The 26,728-nt window shown below is 37.9% G+C and overlaps 1 protein-coding gene across 4 annotated transcripts in view; it reads left to right on the forward strand.

Annotated features, from left to right (window-relative positions):
- The window catches only part of PPP1R12A (protein phosphatase 1 regulatory subunit 12A), a 128,074-nt gene that overhangs the window by 76,254 nt on the left and 25,092 nt on the right, over window positions 1-26,728 (forward strand). For 2 of the 4 annotated variants that reach the window (XM_034402748.3, XM_034402750.3), the window contains exons 3-12: window positions 2,096-2,214; window positions 5,208-5,367; window positions 5,983-6,127; window positions 8,237-8,311; window positions 14,695-14,783; window positions 14,940-15,097; window positions 18,269-18,387; window positions 22,956-23,168; window positions 24,681-24,898; window positions 25,917-26,084. In XM_034402748.3, coding sequence (XP_034258639.1) covers window positions 2,096-2,214; window positions 5,208-5,367; window positions 5,983-6,127; window positions 8,237-8,311; window positions 14,695-14,783; window positions 14,940-15,097; window positions 18,269-18,387; window positions 22,956-23,168; window positions 24,681-24,898; window positions 25,917-26,084 — 1,464 coding nt within the window. The remainder of the gene's footprint in view (window positions 1-2,095; window positions 2,215-5,207; window positions 5,368-5,982; window positions 6,128-8,236; window positions 8,312-14,694; window positions 14,784-14,939; window positions 15,098-18,268; window positions 18,388-22,955; window positions 23,169-24,680; window positions 24,899-25,916; window positions 26,085-26,728) is intronic. The other 2 variants (XM_034402749.3, XM_087874072.1) reach the window with 1 other exon arrangement.

Below are 26,728 nucleotides of genomic sequence, written 5' to 3' on the forward strand. Positions count from 1 at the left end.
GTACTATAAGAGCAACCATAAAGCCTTTGAACTCTTTTAATTCCAATGTCTGAGGTATCCTTAATTGCCTGTTTAAGATGGGACTTGGAGATGTGTGCTTTACAGGTAGTCTTGACTTACTATCAAAATTGAGCCCAAAATTTCAGTTACTAAGCAAGACAGTTGTTAAATAAATCACTGAATTTTGATCATATGAGCATGTGATACTGCAATTGTTGTAAATGTGAAAAATGGTGATAAGTCACTTTTTCGGTGTTGTTACAACTTTGAATGGTCACTAAATGAATGGTTGTAAGTTGAGGATTACCTGTAGTAGCAATAAATCCAGATAAAATCACCAACAGTAATGGAATCGAAATGCCGAATGGCCAAACTATCAAGAGTCATCAGGATGAAGCTTATAAGCATCTGTTCAGTTGGATAATATCACGTATTGACAAGGTAGATTGAGGTCCCAGGAAAGTACATGCCATACAGTTTTAAATCTATAGTGGACAAAATACTAAATTGCCAAGAAATATGTATGTGATTCAAAAAGGTGTGCACTTTGATGGGATCTAGAAGATGAGCCTTTTCTGCTGTAGCATCTATTCTTTGGAACTTTTTTTTTTTAAATTTGATTCATATGCTGCCCTTCTCCGGAGACTCAGGGCGGCTTACAATGCGTTAAGCAATAGCCTTCATACTTTTGTATATTTATACAAAGTCAGCTTATTGCCCCTACAGACTGGGTCCTCAATTTACCTACCTTAGAAAGGATGGAACCTTGAGCCTGGTGAGATTCGAAATTACAGTAATTGCAGGCAGCTGGTGTTAATCACAATGCTATCAGTCTGCTGAGCCACCAGGCCCGTACTTCTGGAAATCTATCTTTTTTCAAAAGGTTTGGCAATCTCTTGGAACAGGGAGTCTACAAAGTGATTGTATTATTTGTGAGATTTTCATGCATTGTCCTGTGGTCTTATTTATATTTATGTTTAATTATTTTTAAGACTTGTTTTAATTGTTTTGCTAGATGATTGTATAAATTTGGTAAATAAATAGATGTGTATGGGTGAATAGATGGATGACAGAGGCCTGGAAACAAAGGTCTCTACAGTATTTTTTTTTTTTTTTACGTACTTAGATAATGGGAGAAGACTAATGGGAGCTAAGACTGGTCTACAATTCTCTAAAAGATTGTCAGGTGCAATTTTAATTTATAGGTTAGAATGAATTATCTGGCCATAAGAAACAGTGGAATATTTTTTTTAAAACAGTGATAAACTCCTCTTCCTCCTTCATTTTCTAATGGAGATAAATGGCAATCTGCATGAAGTGGTCCCTTAAATTTCTGACTAAGAAGAAGGGATAAAACAATGACCTGTAAGATTTTTTTAGTTAATACATTTATGATGTGCAAATTGTAAGAAAATAAGATTATGCTTTACTTCTGATTAATATTAATGGAATGATTACAGCAGGGGTCTTCAAGCTTTTTGGGTTGGTGAGCACATTAAGAATTTTTAATTCATATAGACAAAAATAATATGATCTGAACGGAAACCATAGACATCTAACATCATATAATGGTCATTCTCACAAAATGAATGCTGTCCCCTGGCAAGTAAACCATTACTCAAAGCCTCTTTACATGAACCTAGTAAATGAGTGAGATTGCTCCCTGTAATTAAGTACCATTTTGCTTTCTAAGGATTCTTTTAAGAGTTTATGAAACATTTTAAAAAAGAAAGCCATATTTCAGGCTTTCCAGTTTGCATTATGCCAGCTTTCCATGTGTTTATTTTTAAGTATAACAATACTTTAAAAAATATCAGGCAAAGCATAGTGCAGCGGAGACACCCAAGTGTGCTGTTTACTGTCACCACTTTCAGGACTAGAATCTACAGGATATAGAAGAATTGTAACCATAGTAGAGAATTTAATTTAAGGGATGTTATTAAGGACCCAACCACATTGAGATAATCTTATTAAAAGCTTTTACAAATTTTCCCTATATGCACAGATTATGCTTTTACTATTTTATGAAAAGTAATCTATACTTACATTAAAACTATTCAGCATATTTGTCATTTTTTCTTCTTTCCATTAACAGATACTTGATCAGTCAAGGAGCATATGTAGGAGCTGTAAACAGTGAAGGAAACACTCCATTAGATATTGCTGAGGAAGAAGCAATGGAAGAATTGCTTCAAAATGAAGTGAATCGACAAGGTAAACATAAAGATTTAGTGCAATAACTATGTGTAATGGTTAGGAAATTCCATATTGTAAAGAAAATTAATGATACAAGAAAATTAACTATAGAACACTAAACAAAATCCATATAACAGCATTCATTCATTTTGTACTAGCACTGATGATTGATGAGTTTTCTGTAAACAATTTTATTTTGTCTTTTTCTCTGCAGCTCTTTCTTCTGACTTGTTTTCCTATTTTTCCCAGTGTTGGTCCCCCCCGCCCCCCAATTTCCATTCTGTTTCTTTTCTCTGTTTTTGCTGGGAGCAGGAATAGGAGACAAAATGGCATGCAGTTATAAACCAGATGGGATGAATTAATTTTTGCAAATCGGGTGCTCATTTGATAGAAATTAGTTTTATGAAAACTGACAGTTTTTTCTTTGCCCGGATGGTGGTCTTTATTGGAATCTTGTTTGTATCCAGTGGGTTCTTATACATATACAATTACATACATATACACACATATACATATAACATATACATATACATATAATGTAATATATACATATACATACAATACATATACATATAATATATACTTATCTATAATATATACATATACATATAAAATACATATACATACCCTGTTTCCCCCAAAATAAGACATCCCCTGATAATAAGCCCAATCAGGCTTTTGAGCGCATGGCAATAAGGCCAAGCGCTTATTTCAAGGTTCTAAAAAATATAAGACAGGGTCTTGTTTTCAGGGAAATACAGTACAAGTGTATCATTTGGACAGCCTTTCTGGAGGTGAGGGAATCCGCAATTATTTTCAGCTTATTTTAACAATGTAGAGGAGCTGTGAGTTACATTTTTATCTGTATATTTTGGTGGAGGAGAAGAAGAAATGAAAGGTGATGCTGAATGTAGGCATCTTTTCCCTTTGGGATATAACAGTATGTAAGAAAAATACTTTGAAAAACTATATTCATGTTCCAACTAGCAAAGTATTTTAAAATTTGGAAATTAAAGGATTTCCCTCCAGCTTGACTGATAAAATGGGAGCCCAACTACTGACATCAAAAAATTTTAACATTAAAAAAATGATTGAATTTCAGTCAGTATTTTTTAAGATAAAACACTGAGAAAAAATACACAGTATTTCAGATTGGTTATTGACATTACAATACATGTTTGTATTGAGTGAAATAGAACTGTATATAATTCTTTAATGATTGAGTCTGTGCTTAGTGTTTGGAGCATTAATCTGATCATTTAATTAAAATTTAATAATTTAAAATATTCCTTTCTGTCAGATTAAAAATTACTCTGATAATAATTTACAGAACTCTGTTATGGCCAAACTGAAGATTTTCTGGAAGGAAGAACTATAATGTTGGGGCTTTAGCTGTGCGCTTCTAATCTGAATCATAGCAAAACAACCACTTCAGCTCTGAAGGCAGCGTAGCATGTTTGCTAGCAGCATTTGATGTAGAGCATTCCCAATATCACATTTCCATAATGTCCATCCAAATATAATAAGTGGAAACCAAACAACTGTTTTGAAGACATGACAAATATAAGCATAATTTCATTTAAAATAGTTTAATAAAACATGTCAGTTTGAGAAATCTTTGAACTTTAGATTGAGATATTAAAACATGCCAGTTTCACACACATATAATCCATAAGAGTCAATGCTGTTATTACAAGTAGGTGGGATTTTAAAGTCTTGCTTATTTTTGCTTGTTTAAATACATCTTATATATAAATAGAATAATGGTGCTTGAAATAGTGGAGAACATTATAGTCTTTTATGATTTAATATATGAGACAACAAATGTTTTGATCTGAGGTAAAAAGGTAATGTCACTGTGAATTGCATTTTGATATATTAAAGTGATGTTTTAACATCCTTCCAATTAAAACGATAAAGTACCATTGGATACAATCTGAATTGGTTTCTTATTTTAGTCCACAGCAAGAAAGATTAAGCTGACTACGAAATTAACATACAATGTTGCCATATGTGGACCATTGGAAAAAGTATTTTCTTTTAATTGTTTTTATTTAGTTCTGCGACATAATAAATACATGAAGAAACTTAGCAATATTCAATGGTTTGATTTATTTTTGAAGCTGCAATATCTATTTATGTGCATTTTTCTAGCTATTCTTCCTTTATATCCTAAGATTGACTGCTGTTCGGTTCTGGCTTTTTAATCTTTATGAGGTAATTAGGTAATTTTAAATGTGATATTTATTACACATTTGTATTTTACCTGTAAACATGATAATTAGATGGATGTATTGATACAGGATCAAAAAGCTAATTCAATGCTTTATATAGATCTTCAGTAATGTCCAATGTTTAATAAAAAGAAGTTTAGAAAGAAAATGCATGTTTGGAAAAAAGTGGGTGACATGGGAGGCATAGGCTATTGCTATTAGTTTTTAAAATTTTAGCTTCAGAAATAATAAGCTCATGGTGGTTGCCATAGAGTACAAAAAAGGAAAAGTTTCTAAGTTTCCTTAATTTTCCAAATTAAGATCTTGGAAAACAGATCTATAAGAAACTAATAACTAACATGGAAACTACTGACATTGCAAATCTTACTTTGGATCTTAGACTGTACAAGTCTTGTAACTTGCATTAAATGCATATTTGTCTGGACTGTGTGTTAGAAAATTGACCTCAGCTTGTATCTCCAGTCTGCAATTCTGCCTCACCTTGTAATTATCTTGACTCAGTCCAGCTTGTTGAACAAGATCCTATATTGCATTTTAAAAATGTAATTATCTATATAATACCTGAATTTTTAGAGAATGATATTTGTGCCAGTACATGACATGCAAGCTTTGTCTTCTGCTTCAAACTGTAACTGAAATGTTGAGGATAATTACTTCTACATAATAGATAGAACTGGATGGGAATTGTCCAATGTCTTTTTTAGAAATTGATGAATTTCATGTAGTTTAAATAATAAATATATAGGTTTGAAAATGAATATATTTCTGTTCTTTTAGGGGTTGATATAGAGGCAGCTCGGAAAGAAGAAGAGCGTATAATGCTTAGGGATGCTAGACAGTGGCTTAATAGTGGTCATATAAATGATGTTCGGCATGCAAAATCTGGTGGTACAGCTCTTCATGTAGCTGCTGCTAAAGGGTATACGGAAGTCTTAAAGTAAGTTCAGCTTCTGAATGAATTCAGATTTGACATTTAAAATTTGCTATGAATGCTTAGATTTACATAAATGGTTTCATAAATGTCTTCTTAATCATTAGAAATAATCAGTCATTACTGAAATATTAACCACATATCCAAGCCAAGGAAAAATATATTTACCATGTTTCCCCAAAAATAAGACCCTGTCTTATATTTTTTTGAACCCCAAAATAAGTGCTTAGCTTTATTTTTGGGGAGGTCTTGTTATTTTGGGACGCATGGAGGAAACCAGAGGAAATGGTGGGGACCGGCTGTTCATGCGTTTAAATATTTTTGGGGAGGGCTTATTTTCAGGGGAGGCTTATTCCCAGCGATGAAGTTGCCAGTCACTAAATGAGACCTATCTGTCTTCATAATAAAAACAATGTAGGGTATGATAATTGTGATGAAAGTATTAATGATAATAATGAAAGCAATAGTGATGATGATGACACTAAGTGACTGAGAGGGCAGCTTTTGGCACAATTCTGAATATGAATGTAAAGTGATCTGCAAATATTGTCCTCTTTGTAAGGTTTCTTGAAACACTTAAAATCTTTTAATTCAATCACATTATCTGTTCTAACTTAATAGGCTGTTAATACAAGCTGGGTATGATGTAAATATTAAAGATTATGATGGATGGACACCACTTCATGCAGCTGCTCATTGGGGAAAAGAAGAAGCATGTCGAATACTAGTTGAAAACTTGTGTGACATGGAAACTGTCAATAAAGTGGTAAGATTTCCATTTGATTTAATTCACAGCTTCTAACTGTAACAAAGATATTCTTTAATGCTGTCCTTAACATTTGAACTGTATATCTGAACTACAATAAGCTGAGCCTGTGTTATTTTTTAAAAAAGGTTTTAAGGCAACTTAAAGCTTGTGCAAATATTTTATGGTATTTGCTTTACCACACTTTAAGTTTTCACTTGTGACTTTGCTACAGTCCCAACTAAAATTATATATAAATTGTTTTTTCAAGAAGTCTTTCGCTTCATCATTTTCTTTCATTTTATCATTCCAACAAGAATTCTTGTTCATGTTGCCTCTTAGGAAAACTTTCAATGCTTCAGTGACATTCTATAATATTCTTTTCATCTTGATCAATGTAGTTTTGACATCCTTTTTTCTTACATCCACCTTTCATTCATTCTAGTGGAAGAAATACCTCTGTAGCTTTTCTTCCTGCACTCATTTTATACTCTCACTCTTATTGCTTTCTATTCTTTTCTTGTATGGTCTTGCTTCCAAAGATGTTGGGCTCCCAAATAATAGTCTTCTTAAATTTAGTGTCTTTTATTCTTGTATCTTTCACTAAAATTATTTCATCATAAACAATAAAATCATGTTTTTTATTCGTTCCTTGGCCATCTGTGTTTTAATCAGATATTCAAAACAAACCTTTTTTACTAACCACATATTTCCTATTCTCATTTATTATTGGATCAAATAGGCCATTTAATTTTACTGTATTCTCTCATTTTATATCTTATTCATTAGTGTCACCTAACAACGATCAGGCACAATATATGGGTGGGATCAGGAAATAACTCTGTGAGTGCACCAGAGTTTGTTTGTTTGTTTAACAAATTTATATAGCTGCCCAACTCACACGTAGGTGACTCTGGGAGGCTTGCATCAAATCCACCACATAATAAAAACTCATAAAAATCTCTATTCGACCCACATAGAAGCAACAACACAAGCAAACCAGTCACTTTATCATCTACATCTTTATTTGTAGTCTCCAGGACTGCAGACAAAGCCATGCTTTTAGGGCTGTTCGAAAATCAAGAGGATGGGGGCCAACTGTATCTCAGGGTGAACGATGTTCCATAGAGAACATGCTGTCACTGAGAAGGCGCTTTTTCGTGGACCCACCAGATGTACATCCCCAATCAATGGGACATAACCTGCTTTCCCATCCTGGTGGGCTGGGTGTATATAATAGGGGAGAGGCAATTAAGTTTTGTATTAGGAATTCATAGATTTAGTTATCCATATATTGATTTTGATGTTTTTACATATATTTTTTTTTGAATTTTAGCTTTTAAAATTACTAACTCTTTGTATTTTACTCTTCCTATGGTGGTCTATGGCCATAATGAAGTTTTGATTTGAGGGGAGAGGCAGTCCTTCAAATAGCCTGGCCCAAAGCCATGTAGGGTTTTAAAGGTGATGACCAGCACTTTGAAGTGTACTTGAAAGCAGATTGGCAGCCAGTGTAGCTCCCGCAAAAGACGTGACACATGTGCAAGTCTAGGCTTGCACAAAACTGTTTGGACCGTGGCATTGTGAATCAACTCAAGCTTCTGGATATTCTTCAAGAACAGCCCCATGTAGAGTACATTACAATAATCCAGATAGGAGGTGACCAAGGCATAGGTGTGAAGGGCATGTTGGTCCAGGAATGAGTGAAATTGGTGAACAACTTGAAGTAGTGCAAAGGTTATCCTGGCCATGACTGCCACCTGCTCCTCAAGCAGGCATCACAAATCCAGAAGAATCCCCAGATTATGCCAATATATTCTTTTTTGGGGAGGATGGGAAAACTGACTTGTTTCAGAACAAAACTTTAAGCTGCAGCTCTGATTTTAATTTCTTTAGAATGTATTCAGGGCTTTTGTAAGATTTAGAGCTACAGCTAACATGATTTTCACTGTTCCCCCCTCCCCCCAAAAAAAAATTGTGGGAGGGAATTTGACAGGTACTTCAAGAAGCAGTTGAGATACATTAGTATCTACAGCCAGCAGGTTTAATAGATTTCCTGCTGGCAAATTCTTGTTCGTTATGGTTATTAGTTTAATTGCACCATAATCTGTTTTTTTTCCTCTTCTATAGGGTCAAACAGCATTTGATGTAGCAGATGAAGACATTTTAGGTTATTTAGAAGAGCTTCAAAAGAAACAAAACATGGTAAGCTCTTTTAGTGTGCAAGAACAAAATGTGAACCAATATGAAGCTTCCTATTAGAATATATAAAACTAACACAAAAGGACATACACGTTCATATTGAGTTCAAATTAAGAGCTGTTCAGATAGAATATTTTAATAGCCAGTGTTTTGCATATACTAAACTTACATCTTGCTAAATTTTGGGCTTTTGAGCACACTACTAAAAAAAAAAATCTGGTTCTCCATTGTGGGTGGAGACAGCAGCCAGGATGGGTTGTGCTCGTCTGTTCAGGTTGATAGACTGAGCCTGTCAAAGTTGTTAAGTCCCGCCCTTGTTACTGGGTAGACCCAGCTTTTGGCTCAGTCTGTCAGCCTAGACAGGCGTGTGGGACTGTTCCTCTTGCTATTTCTATCTTTTCCTGATCGCATATTATTGTTGGCTTTATTGGTTTTGACCTGGATTGTTACTGGACCTCTTTCGATTTCGATTTCACAATTAGACTATTGTTGATCTTATTGGTTTGGACCTGGATTGTTGCTGAACTTCTTTGGATTTCAATTTCACAGTAAGACTTTCCCCCTGTAACTAGCTTAGCTGGTTATCTGGGGGGCTGTTACTCTTTCCCTCTTTCCTGGGATTCATATTCCTTTTATTTGGCTAAGTTTTTGGGACTGGTGGAGTTTCGCACTCCCATTTTCTTTTCCAAGGCTTCGGAGGCTAATTTGCGGTTTGTGGAGCTTCGCACTCCCCTTCAGTATCTCCCGGTGGCCATTTTGGATCACCGCGCAGCCCGTTATTCCTCGGCTTGCCTTTCGGCTCCTTTTGCTTTGATTGCTTTTTCGGAGCCGTCTAGTGGAGCCTCACACCCCCAGCTATTGTTTGTGGAATCTCGCGCCCCAGCTGCCTTTCAGGGAATGCTGCAGTACTGTAGTTTCGGCTCTCTGCTGTTGCGACGCCCGAACCTCTCGAGATTTTGGGCGCGAAAACTGCCTAGCCACTCTGTCGGCTCTCACTATTTTTTCCTGTCAGCGCGTTTGGCGCGCCACCTATCTGCAGCTTTTGGGACCTTGCAGCAGCTATCTATACGGCTTTGGAGGGGTTTTTGCGCCCCCTTGTTTTGACAGCACAGCCATTCCTCCATTGCGGAGGTTATCGTTGGAGCTTTGCGCTCCCCCCTCCTCCTTGCTTGCGCTTTTGCACTTGCCGCTATTAAAGGGCTATACTTTGAACCTGCAAGGCACTGTGCCTTATCATTTCAAGTGGAGCTTTTTGTGCTTCCGTTTGTTTGGCTTGTTTGGCTCGCTTCCAGCGCCTGAGCTCTCCTGCCCTTGCCAAGTACTATTGATTGAGATCTCCAGGCTTTAGCCTGTGCCTCCTGGGCAGATTACCCTTTTTTTGCAACAACTTCTGTCCATTGGCTGCTCCCCACTTACAAACATGTCCAAGGCTTCGCACAAATCGAAGCACGGTCACAAAGTGGGATGCTCTGAGGATCCACCGCATCCAGGGGCCTCTTCGAGCAGTAAGGAGGTAACTTCTGGATCCCTTTCTAGGCCATCGGGTTCAGACCATCCCCGGCCCCATCGCAAATCCTCCTCGCACTCTCATCCTTCCCATGCGGAAGTTCTCCGGGATAAGGTACTTCAAAAGCTGTGTGCCAAGGCCAGTGGGCACCAGCAATCTGCCAAGGAGACAACTATGATCTCTCCGATGCAGCCACAGCATCTGACCCTGGGGTACAAGTGGATCAACTTTCCCTCCAGGACTGTCCGGTGATTCAACCGGCCGATCTGTGGGGCTCCCCCGCAGTTCCTGATCCTGGTCCAATAGCAGATTCTGGCACGCCTCCACCCGCGTTGCAGGTCTCATCTGAGACAGTGTCAGCACCTCCCCCAATTGAATCTGGCTCTGGTGCAGCACAACAACATAATTTTCTCTCACCAGAACAAATCCAACAGTTAATTGTAGCAGCGGTGCAACAGTCATTGGCGTCCCAAGTTCTGCCCGCTCTGCTGCCTCGGTCCGCTCCGGTCTCTCTACCTCTCGGGTGGATGTCTCACAAGAGGACGCTCTTTCCATAGAAGTACCGGATTCTCCTGTTTCGTCCATTTCGAGCCATGCATCGTCGCTGGCCGAGGATGTTTCTCATGATTTGGACCTGTCAGAGGACGAGGGGCTCCCTCCGGACCAGCCCGTGTTCATGGGCTTGTTTCCCCAAACTTTGTTCAAATCGTTACTGCGCAAAGCTGTCCTTACAGCTCAGCTGGGCTCCCCGCCTCCGGCGCAGACTGGCCCTATGACGTCAAAAGGGGCTCTGAATTCTCTCTTTGCTGAACCATCCAGGCCTGTGGACATAATTCCTACTCCCCCTCTGTTCCTTGAGGTCATCCGGAAACAATGGTCCTCCCCCGGATCGGCCCCAACTCCCACTTCTACAGACTGACGGAATTACTGCGTGGCACCGGATCTGGCCGACCTTCTCCAGGTTCCATCCGTAGATGCCCCAGTGACTGCACTCTTGCCGCACGCCCTGGTCCCTGGCGCTTCAGATGAAGGCCTCCGCCCTGAGGAACGTCGGGCAGAGCAGGTTTTGCAACGGGCACACCAAGTGGCTGCCTGGGCCATCTGTTCTGCATCGACAGCGTCATTCTTTAACCGCACTATGCTCCTATGGCTCCGTCATCTGCAAGAGAGTTTGGCCACTGAGGATGTCCGCGTCCGACAGGAACTGAACAAGATCATTGCTGCCACACAGTACTCTGCGGACGCTACCCTTAATGCGGCCAAGTCCCTCGCCTCCTCTGTTACCACCTGGCGCTTAGTCTGGCTTCGCCACTGGCAAGCTGATGCCAGGGATAAATGGCATCTGGCTTCGGTCCCCTTTTCTGGTTCCAAGCTTTTTAGGGACCCCCTTGACGCTTTCCTCACAGAGACCAAGGACAAAAAGAAGGTCTTTCCGGCGGTCTTCTGTAGGGGAGACGCAAGGTTCCACCCTTACTCGTCCCGTCCCCAGTCTCATTCCTATGAGGGGTCTTCCTTTTGCCAGACCGCAAGGGAATTTTTTGCCAGACAGCGGTGTGTTCAGGACAGAGCGCCCAGAGGTAGGACATTTGTTTCCAAACGGCCCTTTCGAGGGGGAGGAGGTTGTTTCTCCAGGCGCCTATCTCCACATCCCCATCCTTCCCTCCCACAGGAGGTTCCTTCAGTTCTGCTATGGGGGGCGCCATTTGCAGTATCAGGCCTTGCCCTTTGGCCTTTCGTCTGCCCCTCGTACCTTTACCAAGGTATTGGCTGTATTGGCAGCGTTCCTTAGGGCTAAGTCTGTTTGTCTACAATGCTACTTAGACGATATTTTGATTCTGTCCTCTACCCCGCAACGAGCTTCCTCTGATATTCAGCTGACCCTCCAGACCCTGGCTGCCCATGGCTTCTCCATTAACTTAGAGAAGAGCCACCTTGTCCCTACCACCTGGGGGTCCTGCTCCACCTGGGGGCCCTGATAGATTCGGTGGCAGGGAGGGTCTTCCTTTCACGTGAACGGCAGGATAGCTTGAGGTCGCTGGTTTCTAAGGTTGAACGGGTTAGGTCGGTGTCTCCCCATGTACTGTCACAGCTCCTGGGCAAAATGATCTCTGCCATCGCAATAGTTCCCTGGGCCCAGTTGCACTCAAGGGAACTTCAATGGTTTATTTTGCTGTGCCATGAACGTTCCCGTCCCCAGAAAGGTGATCAGGTCCCTGGGGTGGTGGTGGTCACCTGCAATATCCCGAGGTTGTCTCTTCTTCAACCCGCGGAGAGTGGTGGTGACAACAGACGCCAGCCTTCTGGGTTGGGGTGCTCATTGTCTGGGCCAAGTGGCACAGGGCACCTGGAACAGCACCAATGCCCATCACCCCATCAACTGGCTGGAACAGCAGGCTGTCTACCTGGCGCTTCGAGCCTTTCGCCATCTCATCTCCAACTCTCACGTCCTGGTCCTAATGGACAATATTATGGCGAAAGCCCATATCAGTCGCCTAGGGGGCACACGGTCCCTATCCCTGATGTCGGTGGCCTTGAGATTGGGCATCTGGTCGGAGACACATCTTGCCTCGTTGCGGGCGGAACACATTTCTGGCGTCGCCAATGTTCAAGCAGACTGGCTAAGCTGCCAACGACTGGATCACGCGGAGTGCCTTCACCCCCACATCTTCCGCCAAATTGCTGCATGTTTCGGGACGCCGGTGATCGACCTCTTTGCCACGTTGGACAATGCTCAGCTTCCATGCTTCATCTCGTGGTACCAGTCGCCGCAGGCAGAGGCCACCGACGCTCTACGATCCCCATGGCCACCGGGGCTACTCTATGTGTTCCCTCAGGTTTCCCTACTTTCCCATTTGATTCGCAAGCTGTTGTTGGAGTGAGCGGACATCATCCTTCTGGCTCCGCATTGGCCGCGCAAGCCTTGGTTTGCATACCTAGTGTCGTTGTCAGTAGCCCCACCTTGGCAGCTACCTCTACCAGAGGATGCCCTGACCCAAGGGGCGGTGAGGCACCCGGACCTGCAGTGGCTACGTCTGACCGCTTGGCGGTTGAGCGGTGCGCCCTAGGAGAGGCCAACATCCCGGCAGAGGTGATATGCACCATTCAGGCTTCATGACGGCCTTCTACGGACCGAATTTACTCAGCCACCTGGCAGGCCTTTTGTACATGGTGCGATCAGAACGGGGTTCTACCCCTCCAGGCCTCAGTTGTCGACATTCTGGTGTTTCTTCAAGAGGGCCTTTCCAAGGGGTTTTCTCCTAATACATTGAGAAGGCAGATGGCGGCGATCTCGTCGATACTTACCTTAGGATCGTTGTCTTCCTTGGCACAGCACCCCTTGATTCGCCAGTTCCTGCAGGGCGCCACCAATTTATGCCCGCCGGTGCTGCATCGATACCCAACCTGGGATCTTTCTGTAGTTCTTAATTTTCTTACGGGTGCCCCGTACGAGTCCCTGTGGACGACTAGCCTGCGACTTTTAACTTGTTGCCTTTTTGGTAGCTATTACTTCAGCCCGTCGCATCTCGGAGATGGCTGCCCTCTCCATCCATAATGACCTCTGTGTTTTCCACGAGGATCGTGTAGTACTCCATCTCGATCCTACCTTTGTGCCCAAGGTCAATACGACCTTCCACCGACTTCACCTTCTCCATTTATCCAGCACTATAAACTGGACAAGTTTGCTTCGGCAGATGCCGCGTTTGGTCGTAGGGTGCTGCAGCGGGTTCTCTCGGAGGACGGTTCTTTGGACCAGCCTGGTCCCCCCCAACTGTAGAGACTGTGATCTTTGGTATGTCCCATCCTGGCTGCTGTCTCCACCCACAATGGAGAAGGGGCGTTGGTCCTACCTGAGACGCACCTTCTCGTTAGGTGGAGACAGCAGCCAGACCCTCCCTTCACCAGTCTGGTCTCTATGTCTTACCTTTCTTTCCTTCTTGATTTGCTCTCCCACACGTCGAGCTTGTCTTCGCTAAAAGCTGGGTCTACCCAGTAACAAGGGCGGGACTTAACAGCTTTGACAGGCTCAGTCTATCAACCTGAACAGACGAGCACAACCCATCCTGGCTGCTGTCTCCACCCAACGAGAAGGTGCGTCTCAGGTAGGACCAACGCCCCATTTCTATATTGTTCTTTCTGAAGCCACATTTACTTCCTACTTCGAGCAGCATGGAAAGTTTTGTATTTATTCCTTGTTCCCAAATGAGAAACACTGCTTGGTCCTTTAGCTTTATACGATGTTGGGAAGAAGTTTAAACATAGTAGAATTAGTCCATCTTATTTCCAAAGCTTTATTCAGCTGCCAGCTAGAGCTTGTGGCCCCATATTATAAGTTGTCATGATATACCACTGTGAGTAAGAAACTGCCTTCTCCATATTAAGCTACAGCAACATATAATCTGATGGGAATCCATTTCTGCTCATGGAGTTTGGTATTAACTCCCAAGGCTCTATTTGCTAATAACTGCCAGTTCTTAGCTATTTTGAAGTTCCAAAGATCCTTATATTACTATTGCTACCAAACACAGAAACTTCATTTTCATAGTAGTTTCTCTTACAATACTTCCAGATATTTTCTGAAAGCAGTGCCTAATAAAATAATTTATTGGTTGTGAACTAGCATTATTTTACTTTTTATCTATTTTATTTATTTTTATCTTGCCTTTGTATTTATGGAAATTTTATATGATCTTCAGATATGAGAAATGGGGATGGTTTTAGACAGTTTGTTTGCTCCAGGCCAGGGTTGCTTTTTATTCTGAAAATTAGTTTTGAAAGATTAAAGGATTGTACTTTTTGAATTATTAATACTGCAACTTTCTTAGTAAATTTTACATATAATAATTAAAAATCTAATTAAGTATTTTAACTTTTCTTAAAGCTTCATAGTGAGAAGAAGGAGAAGAAATCACCTTTAATTGAAACAACAGCCAACATGGACAATAATCAGTCTCAAAAATCATTTAAAAAGTAAGTAGCTAAACGGAAATTAAGTTAGGGAGGGGGGCAAAGAGATTAAGATTACGCAAATTTGGACTAGAATATGCTGTGGAACAAACAGTTCACCTTGATATTCATTTTTTCCACTAAAATAATAAATAAATATTTATAATATCAATATTCCAGTAAAGATACTTTGATCATTGAGCAAGACAAGAATCCATCAAACATTGAGTCTTTAGAACAAGAAAAAGGTGATGAGGAGGAAGAAGGAAAAAAAGATGAATCCAGTTGTTCTAGTGAAGAAGATGAGGAAGAAGATTCAGAATCCGAAGCAGAAACAGGTAATGTGGAAAAATACTTCGGTTACCTTTTTATTTATTTTCACTTCATTTTAATTTATTCTTTGATTTTTGTTTCTTCCTTGTTTTATGTTTGCTGCTGCCTTAAAAATAGCATGAGTTGATGCGGAGGGACAGATGGAAGGCATTAAGTATTTTTAATTTTTTAGAGAAAGCTCATAATGCATTGGATCAATTTTTATCTCTTACCATGTTTTACATGTTCTTAAAACATCTATACATAATTTTTGAACAGTTCAATTAGCTTCACAAATAGGTAATTGGGTAATGCTGAGAAACAAGGTGCTATATTACATGAAAACAACGAGTAAGAAGTCTTGCAGCAAGAGTTGAAAAATCAAGTATTACATGCACTTTCATTTCACTTATATTATCAAAAGAAACTTCTGTGGTAATGGGTTGCATTGATTTCGCAAAAACATGCAGCATTGCTAAAGTTAGCTTGTTTAAAATTGCTGTCTCCATCACTTAAGGTCAAGTGTGTCCTGAAAAGTAAGTGAGCAATGGTGATGCATGTTAAGATTATTTTGTTGAAAGTCTCAACAAATGGATGTGGGAAAATTAAATATATGCTTCAAAGTACTCTATTTATGAAATTACATTGGTCACTTCTCTATTTTGTACACTAATAACTTGATTACTTGTTTTTAATCTTAATAACGAAGAATAATCTATCAAATTTATACACAAAATACTGGATATGCTATTTTTAAAAAAATACACAAGCAGTCAATATACTGAAAGCTTAGCTTAGAAAATTATTTCCAACAGTTTAGTAATTAATCTATAGCTAGAAAATTAAAAAAAGTAATGCATAAATTGGCAATTTCAGCCTTGTAAACTTCTACAAAATTCATTTCCTTCTTTCCTTGCTTTCTTTTCCTATAGGCTTTATGGTTTTGCTATATAGCACAATATGATTAATTTTAAAATAACAAACCAAAAAGATATATTTTTAGTTCACTTAATTATAGTAATGCAATATTGAAAATCTTGCTGGAGTGTACAATATATGTCTTCCAAGAATGACTTAAAGGTTCAGACTCATCACTTCAGCATTTCTTGAGTTACATGACTTTCATTGCTGTGTTTTCTTTGTTCCTACTATGCAATCTTGTGCCAGGAAAATATGACTGTGACACAAGAATTAATTTATGTAAACTTGGAGATTTTAAAATATCAACAGGACTTTCATCATACTTTATTTGGCATGCTAGAGAACTTAACTTTTCCCTAAAGCTGAATCTCTATGCTCCAAATTTGTACTTTCATTTTTCTCCAATTATTCATTATAAGGTAGATTCAGAGGTCTACTATAAGTACTGGTACTTGGAAAAAGATTCTAGATGAATTAGAGGCCTATTATAATACCTCTTTTGCATAATATGTTTATAGACAAGATTCAAATCCATACATCAGTATTTCATTTTTTAATGAAAAGCACTGGGAATATTAGTTATTTTTAAATGTGTAGAACATGAAAAGGTAAATTCCCTAATTGTCTGGTTTTCACCCTCCTCTAATGATTCAGTATCCATTCACTGAGACTAGATTGTACTTCAATTTGTTGAATACTTGCTTGGTTATTAAAATATACTGCTCAAAAAAATAAAGGGAACACAAGCAGAAGACATCCGAGATCTGAATGAATGAAATAGCCTTATTAAATACTTTGTTCGTTACATACAGTAGTTTTGTGTTCCCTTTAGTTGTTTGAGCAGTGTATAAACTACTGTATGTAAAGAACAAAGTATTTAATAAGGCTATTTCATTCATTCAGATCTCGGATGTCTTCTGCTTGTGTTCCCTTTATTTTTTTGAGCAGTGTATATTTACTGTTACATATTGACATATTGTATATAATTATTTTTATTTTATTTTATTTATTTTATTTAAATTTGTATACCTCCCTTCTCCTAGTGGACTCAGGGCGGTGCACAGCCAAGTAAAAAACATCCAATACAAAATTTAAAAATTTAAAAGAATTATACCCTTTGGCCAAACATTAAGAACCTTACGACTAAAACCCATTAAACAATTAAAAATCTAATATCTCAAAAAATTATATCCCATGTAGTCAATTATTTTTCTGGGTGCCTTTGCTAAGAGTTATAAAACATGAAAGAGTGCTTTCTTAACTGTTGCATTTGGGATTGAGAGCTACATTCCACTTTGCCTGACTCTTACATCAGAGACTGACAACCATGATCTGTGGAGCATAAAGTGTTTCCCAGTCATGTTTTTGCAGCTCATGAAAACTATGAATTCTATTACTGATATTTGATGGTATCTGGAGATTATTAAAAAGAAGCATTAAAATGGTACATCAAGATTCTAATAGACTGCAAAAATTAAAAATGTTCTGAAATTCTGTATCATTTTCTTTATTAAGGCTGTGTCCCCTGTAAATTTTGACTGGAAGAAAATAATCCTATTCATCACCATTATCCTAATATGTTTCTAGCCATTTAGGAGCTATTCTTGTGATTTTAGACGTTTGCACTATTCTTAGTTTTAGTTTCATCTTGTTTTAAGTGTTTTATCATATTTGTATTATTATCTTAAATGTTTATTGTAAACATCCCTGCATTACTCAGAACACATTGATAGCATATGAATACATTAATTAAAACTTGTTTTGTGCTTTAAAGTAGCCACTACAAGTAGTCTGTGACTTATGACAGCTTATGACATTGTATTTTTTATAAAAGTACAATATCACTGACCATGTTGTTTAATGGCAGCAATTCCAATAGTCCCGGTGGCCGTCTTTAACAAGGTTTATGCAGGTTGTTAAATGAGAACCAACATGACCACAGCTTCTAGATTCCTGTTGCCTTCTCTTGTTTTTGTGGGAAGCCGGCAGAGAACATAAATAATGATCATGTGACCATGGCTTGTTGCAACATCATAATTGTGAGATGGGCACCAAGCACTGGATTATGATTTTGTGATGGCAGGAATGGCCAGAACTATGAGGATTCATCATAAGTAGTATTTGTTGATAATTTTGTGAGTAGTTACAATAATTAGAAATATTTCTTAACAAAATTAGTTCTTTAGTTTTGAGGTTTAAATTAACACCTTTTGAGAGAATGGGATAGTTACAGACATTTATATTATATAAACTGTGACTGATTTTTTTTTTAATAGAAAAGAACAAATCTATAGCCAATAATTCAAGTACTACCAATGTGCAAGCTTCTTCGATAGTTGTAACAACACCATCTGTTCCTACTGGTCAAGTGACACCTACATCCCCTCTTAAAAAGGTAAAAGATGCTTTTATTCATTTACTAGTACTAACATTTAATTGTATATAATTGCATATCTATTTAAAAAGCAAAATTTTAATTTAATCATTGAAGATAAGTTGCCCTGGTCCAGAGGCAAAAAAGCTGTCCCAAATTATGATACCACTAGTACTATGTGTTTGACACACGGGATAAGTATCTTATGTTGGAATGCAGTGGTTTGTCTTTTGCCAAATGTAACACTTCATTCAAGCCGAGAATTTTATTTTGGTTTCATCCATCCATATAGCATTCTTCCAATAGCCATTTGGCTCATCCATGTGTTCTTTCGCAAAGTGTAAATAGGCAGCCATGTGCTTTTTGGAGAGTAGTAACTTTCTCCTTGCAATCTTACCATGCACATTATTATTGCTCAGTATACTCCTGATAGTGGTCTCACGAACACTAATGTTTGCCAATGCAAGAGAAGCTATTAGTTCCTTAGATATTACCTTTAAGACCTTACTCTTGGTGTGATCTTGATTGATCAACCACTCTAGAAGAGGGTGACAGTGCTGCTGAATTCTTTCCATTTTTACAGTCTGCCTGACAGTGGACTGTGGGACTTCAAACTTTTCTAGTGTTGAGAGCATTAACGACTATATTTTGGAGGTCCTGAAATCACTTTTGTTTAAGCATGACACATTTCCACATAGCCGTGTTGTAAAGATCTGACTTTGATTCTAATTTTCCCTATAAACTAATTTATAATCCTGGAAGTTCACATACTCTCGCCATAAACAAATATGTAGCTTTTGTATTGCTTATATGTTGAAAAAAAGGATTTTAATTACTTACCAACTATAAAAAATACCTTCATGAAATCTTAAATTCTACAAATTGAGCTGAACACTTGTGTTTACTGTGCTATATAGCTACATTGGCAATAATTAAATGTTTACTATTTGTTTCTAGAATATTTTTTTAGTTTCCCAGTCTTAACATATGATCATTGGTTTTCCTTAATGGTCTTTTATCCAAATACTGTGTAGTTTTCAATATTTGTTAGATGCTGGGTATGGAAAACTACTGCGTCAGTTCTCAGTCTTTTCAATTTAGAGTTCTGTCAATTAGTTAAAACTGTCAATTTGCCAGTAGATTTGAGAACACCCTAAAAGAAAAACCCTAAAGAGTAAGAATTTCTGATACCCTTTACCAATGGTCTCAGCAAATCTCGAGGGATATGGTGTGCTTCAGATTTGAAGCTGAAAAGATGCTTCAGAGCATTTTTTAGTGTGCTTACTGCATCTCTTGGGTCATCTATAAAAAAGATGTGTCTATCTGCACTTGCATTATAACTTTGCAGTCCAAGAAAAAAAGACTTTTAAGCTAAGGAAGTGCCAATAGCATGCTCACACCTTTTCTGAAACTTAACACTGTTTGTCACTTTTGTTGTCACCAAACACTTATTTTCTTGGGAAGCACAGCTATTGTGTATTCCTTAATGAGGTGCTGATATGTATAACCTGAAGCATCTTTTGGGTTTAGATTCAGAACATAGCACATCTGTACTTTTCTATATATTATGTGAATATGGAGAAGCAACTATTTCCACATCTCGTTGCAATACTAAGGGAACTTTTATCCATGTCTCTGTTAACGTGATCAAGTAGTGGTGATCTTTAGTGAAAAAGAAAATAGAAAATGAATATCAATTTTATTCTACAACTCTTTTTCTTCTGACTTTCCTTTATTGCTTTTTTCATCCCTCTCTTCTTTATTTTCTTTTCGTATATGGTTGGGGGTCTTTCAACATTAGAAGTACTAAAGTGGAATCTTCATTCAAGAATATGTCTAGAGTCAAGGGATGAGGAGAACGTTTTGTGAATCCTTACATCAACATTTTAATATATTTTAATTCTATATTTCAATAATTAATTCTATTGTCATTAGGGACTTTTGATGGAATAAATTTAAACGAAGTGTCTTGTGCATTTTTGTGAAAAATAAATAGGGTACAAATGCATGAAGCTTTTAAAGGCAAACACCCATTTTTTTCTTCAATCTTTATATCTTTTATGTGTCTTGTCCCAATTGGCTTTAGTATGATTCTCCCTCTCCTCTCATGCCTGTGATGGACTCTGTAGATCCTGCATCATGGAGACAGGGCTTACATAGAACTGGCATTATACTTGTGCCAAGTAAAGGTGAAAAGTGTCTGGTGAGGGCATTGTATGTTTAGCTTCTTTTTCCAGGTTACCAAATAACAACTGCTAATTCCAATGTTGGCATCGTAATTGCATGATTTTAAACAGCGTTATTTTTGCATCATGGCAAGTATGTATTCATAGTGCAACATTTAAAGCTAACCTTTGGAAAAAAAATTAGTTATTTTGAAATTTTAACTTGCTCAGGAAATGGTATGAAGCTTTTCTTTCTTCTCTAGAAATAGAAAATATATATTTGAAGAAAACCTCATAAAGCATGGAATTCTAGAATTAAAATGATGGAAAATTAGAGTGTCTTATGTGATCTGTTTATAAACCCAAAGAAAAGCTCAAAATCTTGAAGTTTGACAGAAGCAATTATTGTTTGCATTCATCCCCATTATTTGACCTTATTTTCTCAGCTTAAATAAATATTTCTGTTATAAAATAAAGCACCAAACAAATTATTCTATGGACTATCAGAAATATTGCATTCATACGTTATACAAAACCACATTAATGGTTTAGTGTTTTGCACTGTTGCAATCCAGACCATTGCATCTTACTGACGAACCATGATACATCATAATCACAGTTCATTATTGCACATAAGAAATCCAGCATCTTTTTATTATTATTATTTATTATTTATTCAATTTATATACCGCCCTTCTCCTAGTGGACTCAGGGCAGTGCACAGCCAAAACTAAAATACATAACAATACAAAATTTAAAATTAATTAAAAGAATTATATACTTTGGCCCGAATTAAAACAGTGCGAATTAAAACCCATTAACAAATTAAAACTAAACAATTAATAACCATTAAAAACTAAAAAAAGGGGGCGGGGTTCACGCCAGCCCTGCTTGCTGGAAAAGAAGAGTTTTCAGGGCACGGCGAAAGACCCGGAGATCCGATGTCCTTCTTATCTCCGGGGGCAAATCGTTCCAGAGGGTGGGGGCTGCCACAGAGAAGGCCCTCCACCTGGGGGTCGCCAGCCGACATTGCCTGGCCGACGGCACCCTGAGGAGTCCCTCTCTGTGGGAGCGTACTGGTCGGTGGGAGGCTATCAGCGGCAGAAGGCGGTCCCGCAAATACCCAGGTCCTATGCCATGGAGCGCTTTAAAGGTGGTAACCAACACCTTGAAGTGCACCCGGAAGACCACTGGAAGCCAATGCAGCTCACGCAGGAGAGGTGTCACATGGGAGCGACCCCTCACTCCCATAATCCCCCGCGCGGCCGCATTCTGCACCAGTTGGAGCCTCCGGGTACTCCTCAAGGGGAGCCCCATGTAGAGAGCATTGCAGTAGTCCAGGCGGGAAGTGACGAGTGCCTGAGTGACTGTGCGTAAGGAATCCCGATCCAGAAAGGGACGCAACTGGCAAATCAGGCGGACCTGATAAAAAGCCCCCCTGGCCACGGCCATCATATGCTCTTCTAAAGACAGCCGTGCATCCAGGAGGACGCCCAAGTTGCGAGCCCTATCCGTGGGGGCCAATAACTCGCCCCCAATAGCCAGCGATGGCACCAGCTGGCTATATCGGGACGCCGGAAGCCACAGCCACTCGGTCTTGGAAGGGTTGAGTCGGAGCCTGTTACTCCCCATCCAGATAACTATCTTCATAGTTATACTTTAATTATTAAACTTTTTCATTGCTGCTGATTGGCTAGGAAATGCCTTTCATTTTTGGAGAGAGGATAAGAATATTAACAAAGCAATAATTTTAAAGATAATATATTTTTCACTATTGCTTTATTTGGAAAGTATTCCTTGGGTGGGGGGGACAGTTATCTTGAGTAGCAGAACATTTCTAAGAGATTTTTTAAAGGAGGCTTGCTAGAATTAGTTTCCAAATAATCTATTTAATTTTGAATCAGGCTTCACATAGTTGCTGTATATGACTCTCTGTTGAAGTCTTCTGTAATGTTTATTTTTTCATTTTTAAGGTTTTATAAAGATAAATGGAAGAATGCAAAGATTAATTGGTATATTCCTTAAATATAGCATCCATGTTGTGTAAATGTGGTTTGAACAAGGTAGAGTTCTAACCTTCACAATCTCCACAAAGCAAAAAATAGAGTTGCTTGCCTGAACTTCTGTTCTCTAAATGTGCATTGTGTGATTGTGTATCATACCTTCATTCTGTAACACAGAAACTTATATTTAGCCAATATTCTTTGTTTTGGTATTAAAGATGGTTGCAATGTAATTAAGCAGAATGATGCTATTTCTGTGATTTATGTATACTTATCAGTGAACAGAGCAGAAAACCTGTTATTGTTGTTGAGATTCTAGAATTTCTTGTTTTCTGGTCTGTGCATGTCCTTTCTTAAATGTTTGACTGCACGGTGGATGCTTGGAAGCAAGCTTATAAAAAAGCAACTCTGTGTTTTGCAGTTTCCAACTTCAACTAAGATATCTCCCAAAGAAGAAGAACGAAAAGATGAGTCTCCTGCTTCTTGGAGATTGGGTCTTCGAAAGACTGGCAGTTACGGGGCTCTGGCAGAAATTACAGCTAGCAAAGAAACTCAGAAAGAAAAAGATTCAACAGGTGTTATACGTTCAGCTTCAAGCCCTAGATTGTCATCTTCATTAGATAACAAAGACAAGGTAACTGTTTTCCTCCAAAATTTGCAACATAATTAAGTTATTGTTAATTAAGTTACTCTTGGTAGTGATTTCAAACCAAAGCAGTACATGTTTGAATGACAACCAGATTATGAAAACGCAGATCAGATTTTTATGTCCATAATTTATGGGTTAAGGTCTTTACTCGCATGAATGGTAAAGTCAGTTTGAAACATAAAAGCTCAGTGAGGAGCAAGGGTTCAAGTGTCTTTCTGTGTATTTTTCTTTGATTCTTGATTAGTATATGCGAACTAGTATCTTGCAGAAAGATTATGGCATCTCTTCCATCTCTTCCCAGATATCTGTTACTAATAAGTTTGAGGGTGCAGCATATATCTGTTACCGTAATGCTTTGTGGAAGGAAAGTAATTCTGTGAAATTATCTTGTTATTTGCCCTTTCTGTATTTTAGTTCGGGTTTAGCAACTAATCAGCTTTCTAGATTTTAATTTTGTAAGTATTTTAAAGTATAAATCAGAAGGAGTCTGGTACTATCTTTTCACATTAATAAATTCTATGAAAAGGCATAAGCTTTTCTAAAGTACAGCTCACTTACTCTAATACCTGGAATAGCTAAATTGATGTAGCATTTAAATTAGGATGGCAGTAGGGGAAAAGAAACAGATTAGTTATGCAGCTGCAGAAAACAAGTATCCTGTTTCCCCTAAAATAAGACATCCCCTGATAATAAGCCCAATCGGGCTTTTAAGTGCATGTGCTAAAATAAGCCCTCCCCAAAAATATTTAAATGCATGCACAGCTGGTCCCCACCATTTCCTCTGGTTAGGGTTAGGGAGACAGATCTGGAAATCAGATAAGACGGCAAGAGGAGCCCCGTCTTGCTCCATGTGCCCAAAATAATAAGACATCCCCGAAAATAAGACCAAGCACTTATTTTGGGGTTCAAAAAAATATAAGACAGGGTCTTATTTTCGGGGAAACACGTTATCTTATCAACTGTTGTAATTTGTTTAAAACTCATTGTGTTTATTGAGATCTTCTGAGATAGTCATATAAATTTGATAGACAAGACAGGCAGACAGACATGCACACACAGTCCGGAAGTTTTTGAGTTTAGCAGTTTTGCACTCATTTGTGCTGAGTAAGTTTCTTTGTTACAAAATAGCTTCTTTGAAAATCTGTAATGGAGTGTCCCGGAAGGTTGAAATACTTTGATATTATTTTTCTTTATTCTGGGACCTGATGTCAAATTTAGCTACATTAATTCTGTTGTGCAAAATCTGGCTTGATTATCCAATTTAGAAGCATGGTCAGGTGATGATGATACTTTAGGGGAAGAGCATGAGATACACAGTCCTTAGATTAATTTCATGAAGCCCTTAGCTTACTGTTCTGTAAAATTGATTGGAGGAAATTGTAAATTTATCATGGAATATATCAAGAATAAATATACTTATTCCACGGAGGAAATTGGTTATTTAAAAAATAAAACTTTAAATTGGTAGCTGAAATATTATTTTAAAAATTCTTTCAGGAAAGAGATACAAAAACAACTAGGCTTGCATATGTGGCACCTACAATACCAAGACGTCTGGCCAGTACATCAGATATTGAAGAGAAAGAAAATAGGGATTCTTCAGCCAGTATAATACGTGGTAGTGGTTCTTATACTAGAAGAAAATGGGAAGACGATGCAAAGAAAAATATCTCAAATGAAGGAACTGCATCACTAAATTCAAGCTATCAGAAAAGGTAAATAAATAACCCTTCATAATATGAGGTATTTTCCAGAATGATTAGCAAAAAGCAAGAGTGTAAAAGAATATTAACATTTTTTTTCTTTCAGCTATATAGTAAGTCCTTGATTCTGAGTATAATTTAATCAAAGAGAAATTTAAAGAACATTTAACTATTTTAATATAGTTCAATACACAGTTGAATAATATTTAGTATATGTAATTTATACTGAATACATAAAAATAATAGTTTTCCATAAATGAAAAATAACAATTACTTCTTTACTACAATGATTTCTGTACTTGTTTGACGGGAAAGTTGATTTTGGTCTTATCCCGCCATCTTTTGGTACGAGCATATTCACATATGAAATGTTGGGGCGGGGTATTATTCTCTAAGATGTTTCTCTGGGTTTGTAATTTTTTTTCTACCTCCTTTTCTTTTTTAAAGGAATCATGCTAAATATAGAGTTGCCTTTCTTTTGATATTAATAATTAAAAGGCACATTTTATGTAATTCACTGGGTTTTACGTCTTCCATAATGTAATTAACTAAATAAATGTAAGAATATTTTCTTTCCTGTTACTGGAAGCAACAATAGAAATAGGATTGCCTTTCATTGATATGAATGTTTTAGGTAGGAATCAGTTCTTCACTAATGAGTTTGCTTTATAATTTTTATTACTTTATAACCAGTATGTAAGTTACTAGTTTTTGGTTTCTTAAAACATGCATTTTTAATGGATTTCATTTGCTTGCTTTTATCTGCATAGTTGTAATTATAGTTGTTATTAAATATATAAAATAGTATTAATAATTACATAATTACCATTTGATAAATATACCATAGTATTACATGGATATACGCAAGCATATTGTTTTACTGGGTTAAGGCTGTGTAATCATATCTAGAAAAGGGGGAAAGTAGTACTCATGTATTATAATTATCATTTTTCCTTTTAGTGGATTTAATTGGCATTTGGTCAAAAAATCATCAGTGTAAAAATATTTCAATTTTTTTTTTATTTGGTAGCAGTTCCTTTGGTAGAAGACAAGATGACTTGATTAATACTAGTATTCCAAATACTACATCTATATCAACTGTTACCTCTCTCAGTGGTCTTCAGAAAAATCTGCTTTCTAGTACAAGCACTGCTGCAAAGGCCACAACAGGTTCAGCAACATCAGCCATGCAAAGCAGGTAAGATTAATGTGAACTTTTGTGCATAAGGTACTGGGCCTGCAGTTTTGTGCTGATTTTGTGCCTACAGGTGGATTAAAAGCATTTGAGGCCAGAGTAATACCACATGTGTGCTTAAATTAATTTTCAACTCAAGTTGTAGTAGTGCTCTGATTCTAAGATAAATTCCTTTTTTCTTGGCGTAATTCACTTATTTGTACCTTAAGATATTATGGATTTCATACACTGATTTCTGTGCATTTTGAACATTCCTTAAGTAAGTTGCCGGAGATATTGATCTCCAGAATGATTTCTGACAGACTCCACCTTACTTTATCCCAGAGAGACCAGAAAAAAGATTTTAGATTATCCATTTTAATTCCCATATTTGCTTTTTTGGAGGGCAACATTCCTAAAAAAAACCTTGTGTGTGTATGTATTTAATTAGTCCATTTATATTGCCTCTCATCTCATATCTCTTCACATTTGTTGGCTCACAAAATATAAAAACAACCCCCCCCCCCACCAAAACATTTAAAACATTTATGGCTCTGAAATTGTAACTACAATTTCAGAGCCATAAAATATTTTTAAAAGGCCATCCAACAAAATCCATAGCAGAGGTGTTCTCATAGCCACCAAAAACAATCAATATGGCTACTGCA

Source organism: Pantherophis guttatus, chromosome 7 (assembly GCF_059756535.1).
Source record: "Pantherophis guttatus breed Tessera chromosome 7, ASM5975653v1, whole genome shotgun sequence".
NCBI lineage: Eukaryota > Metazoa > Chordata > Lepidosauria > Squamata > Colubridae > Pantherophis > Pantherophis guttatus.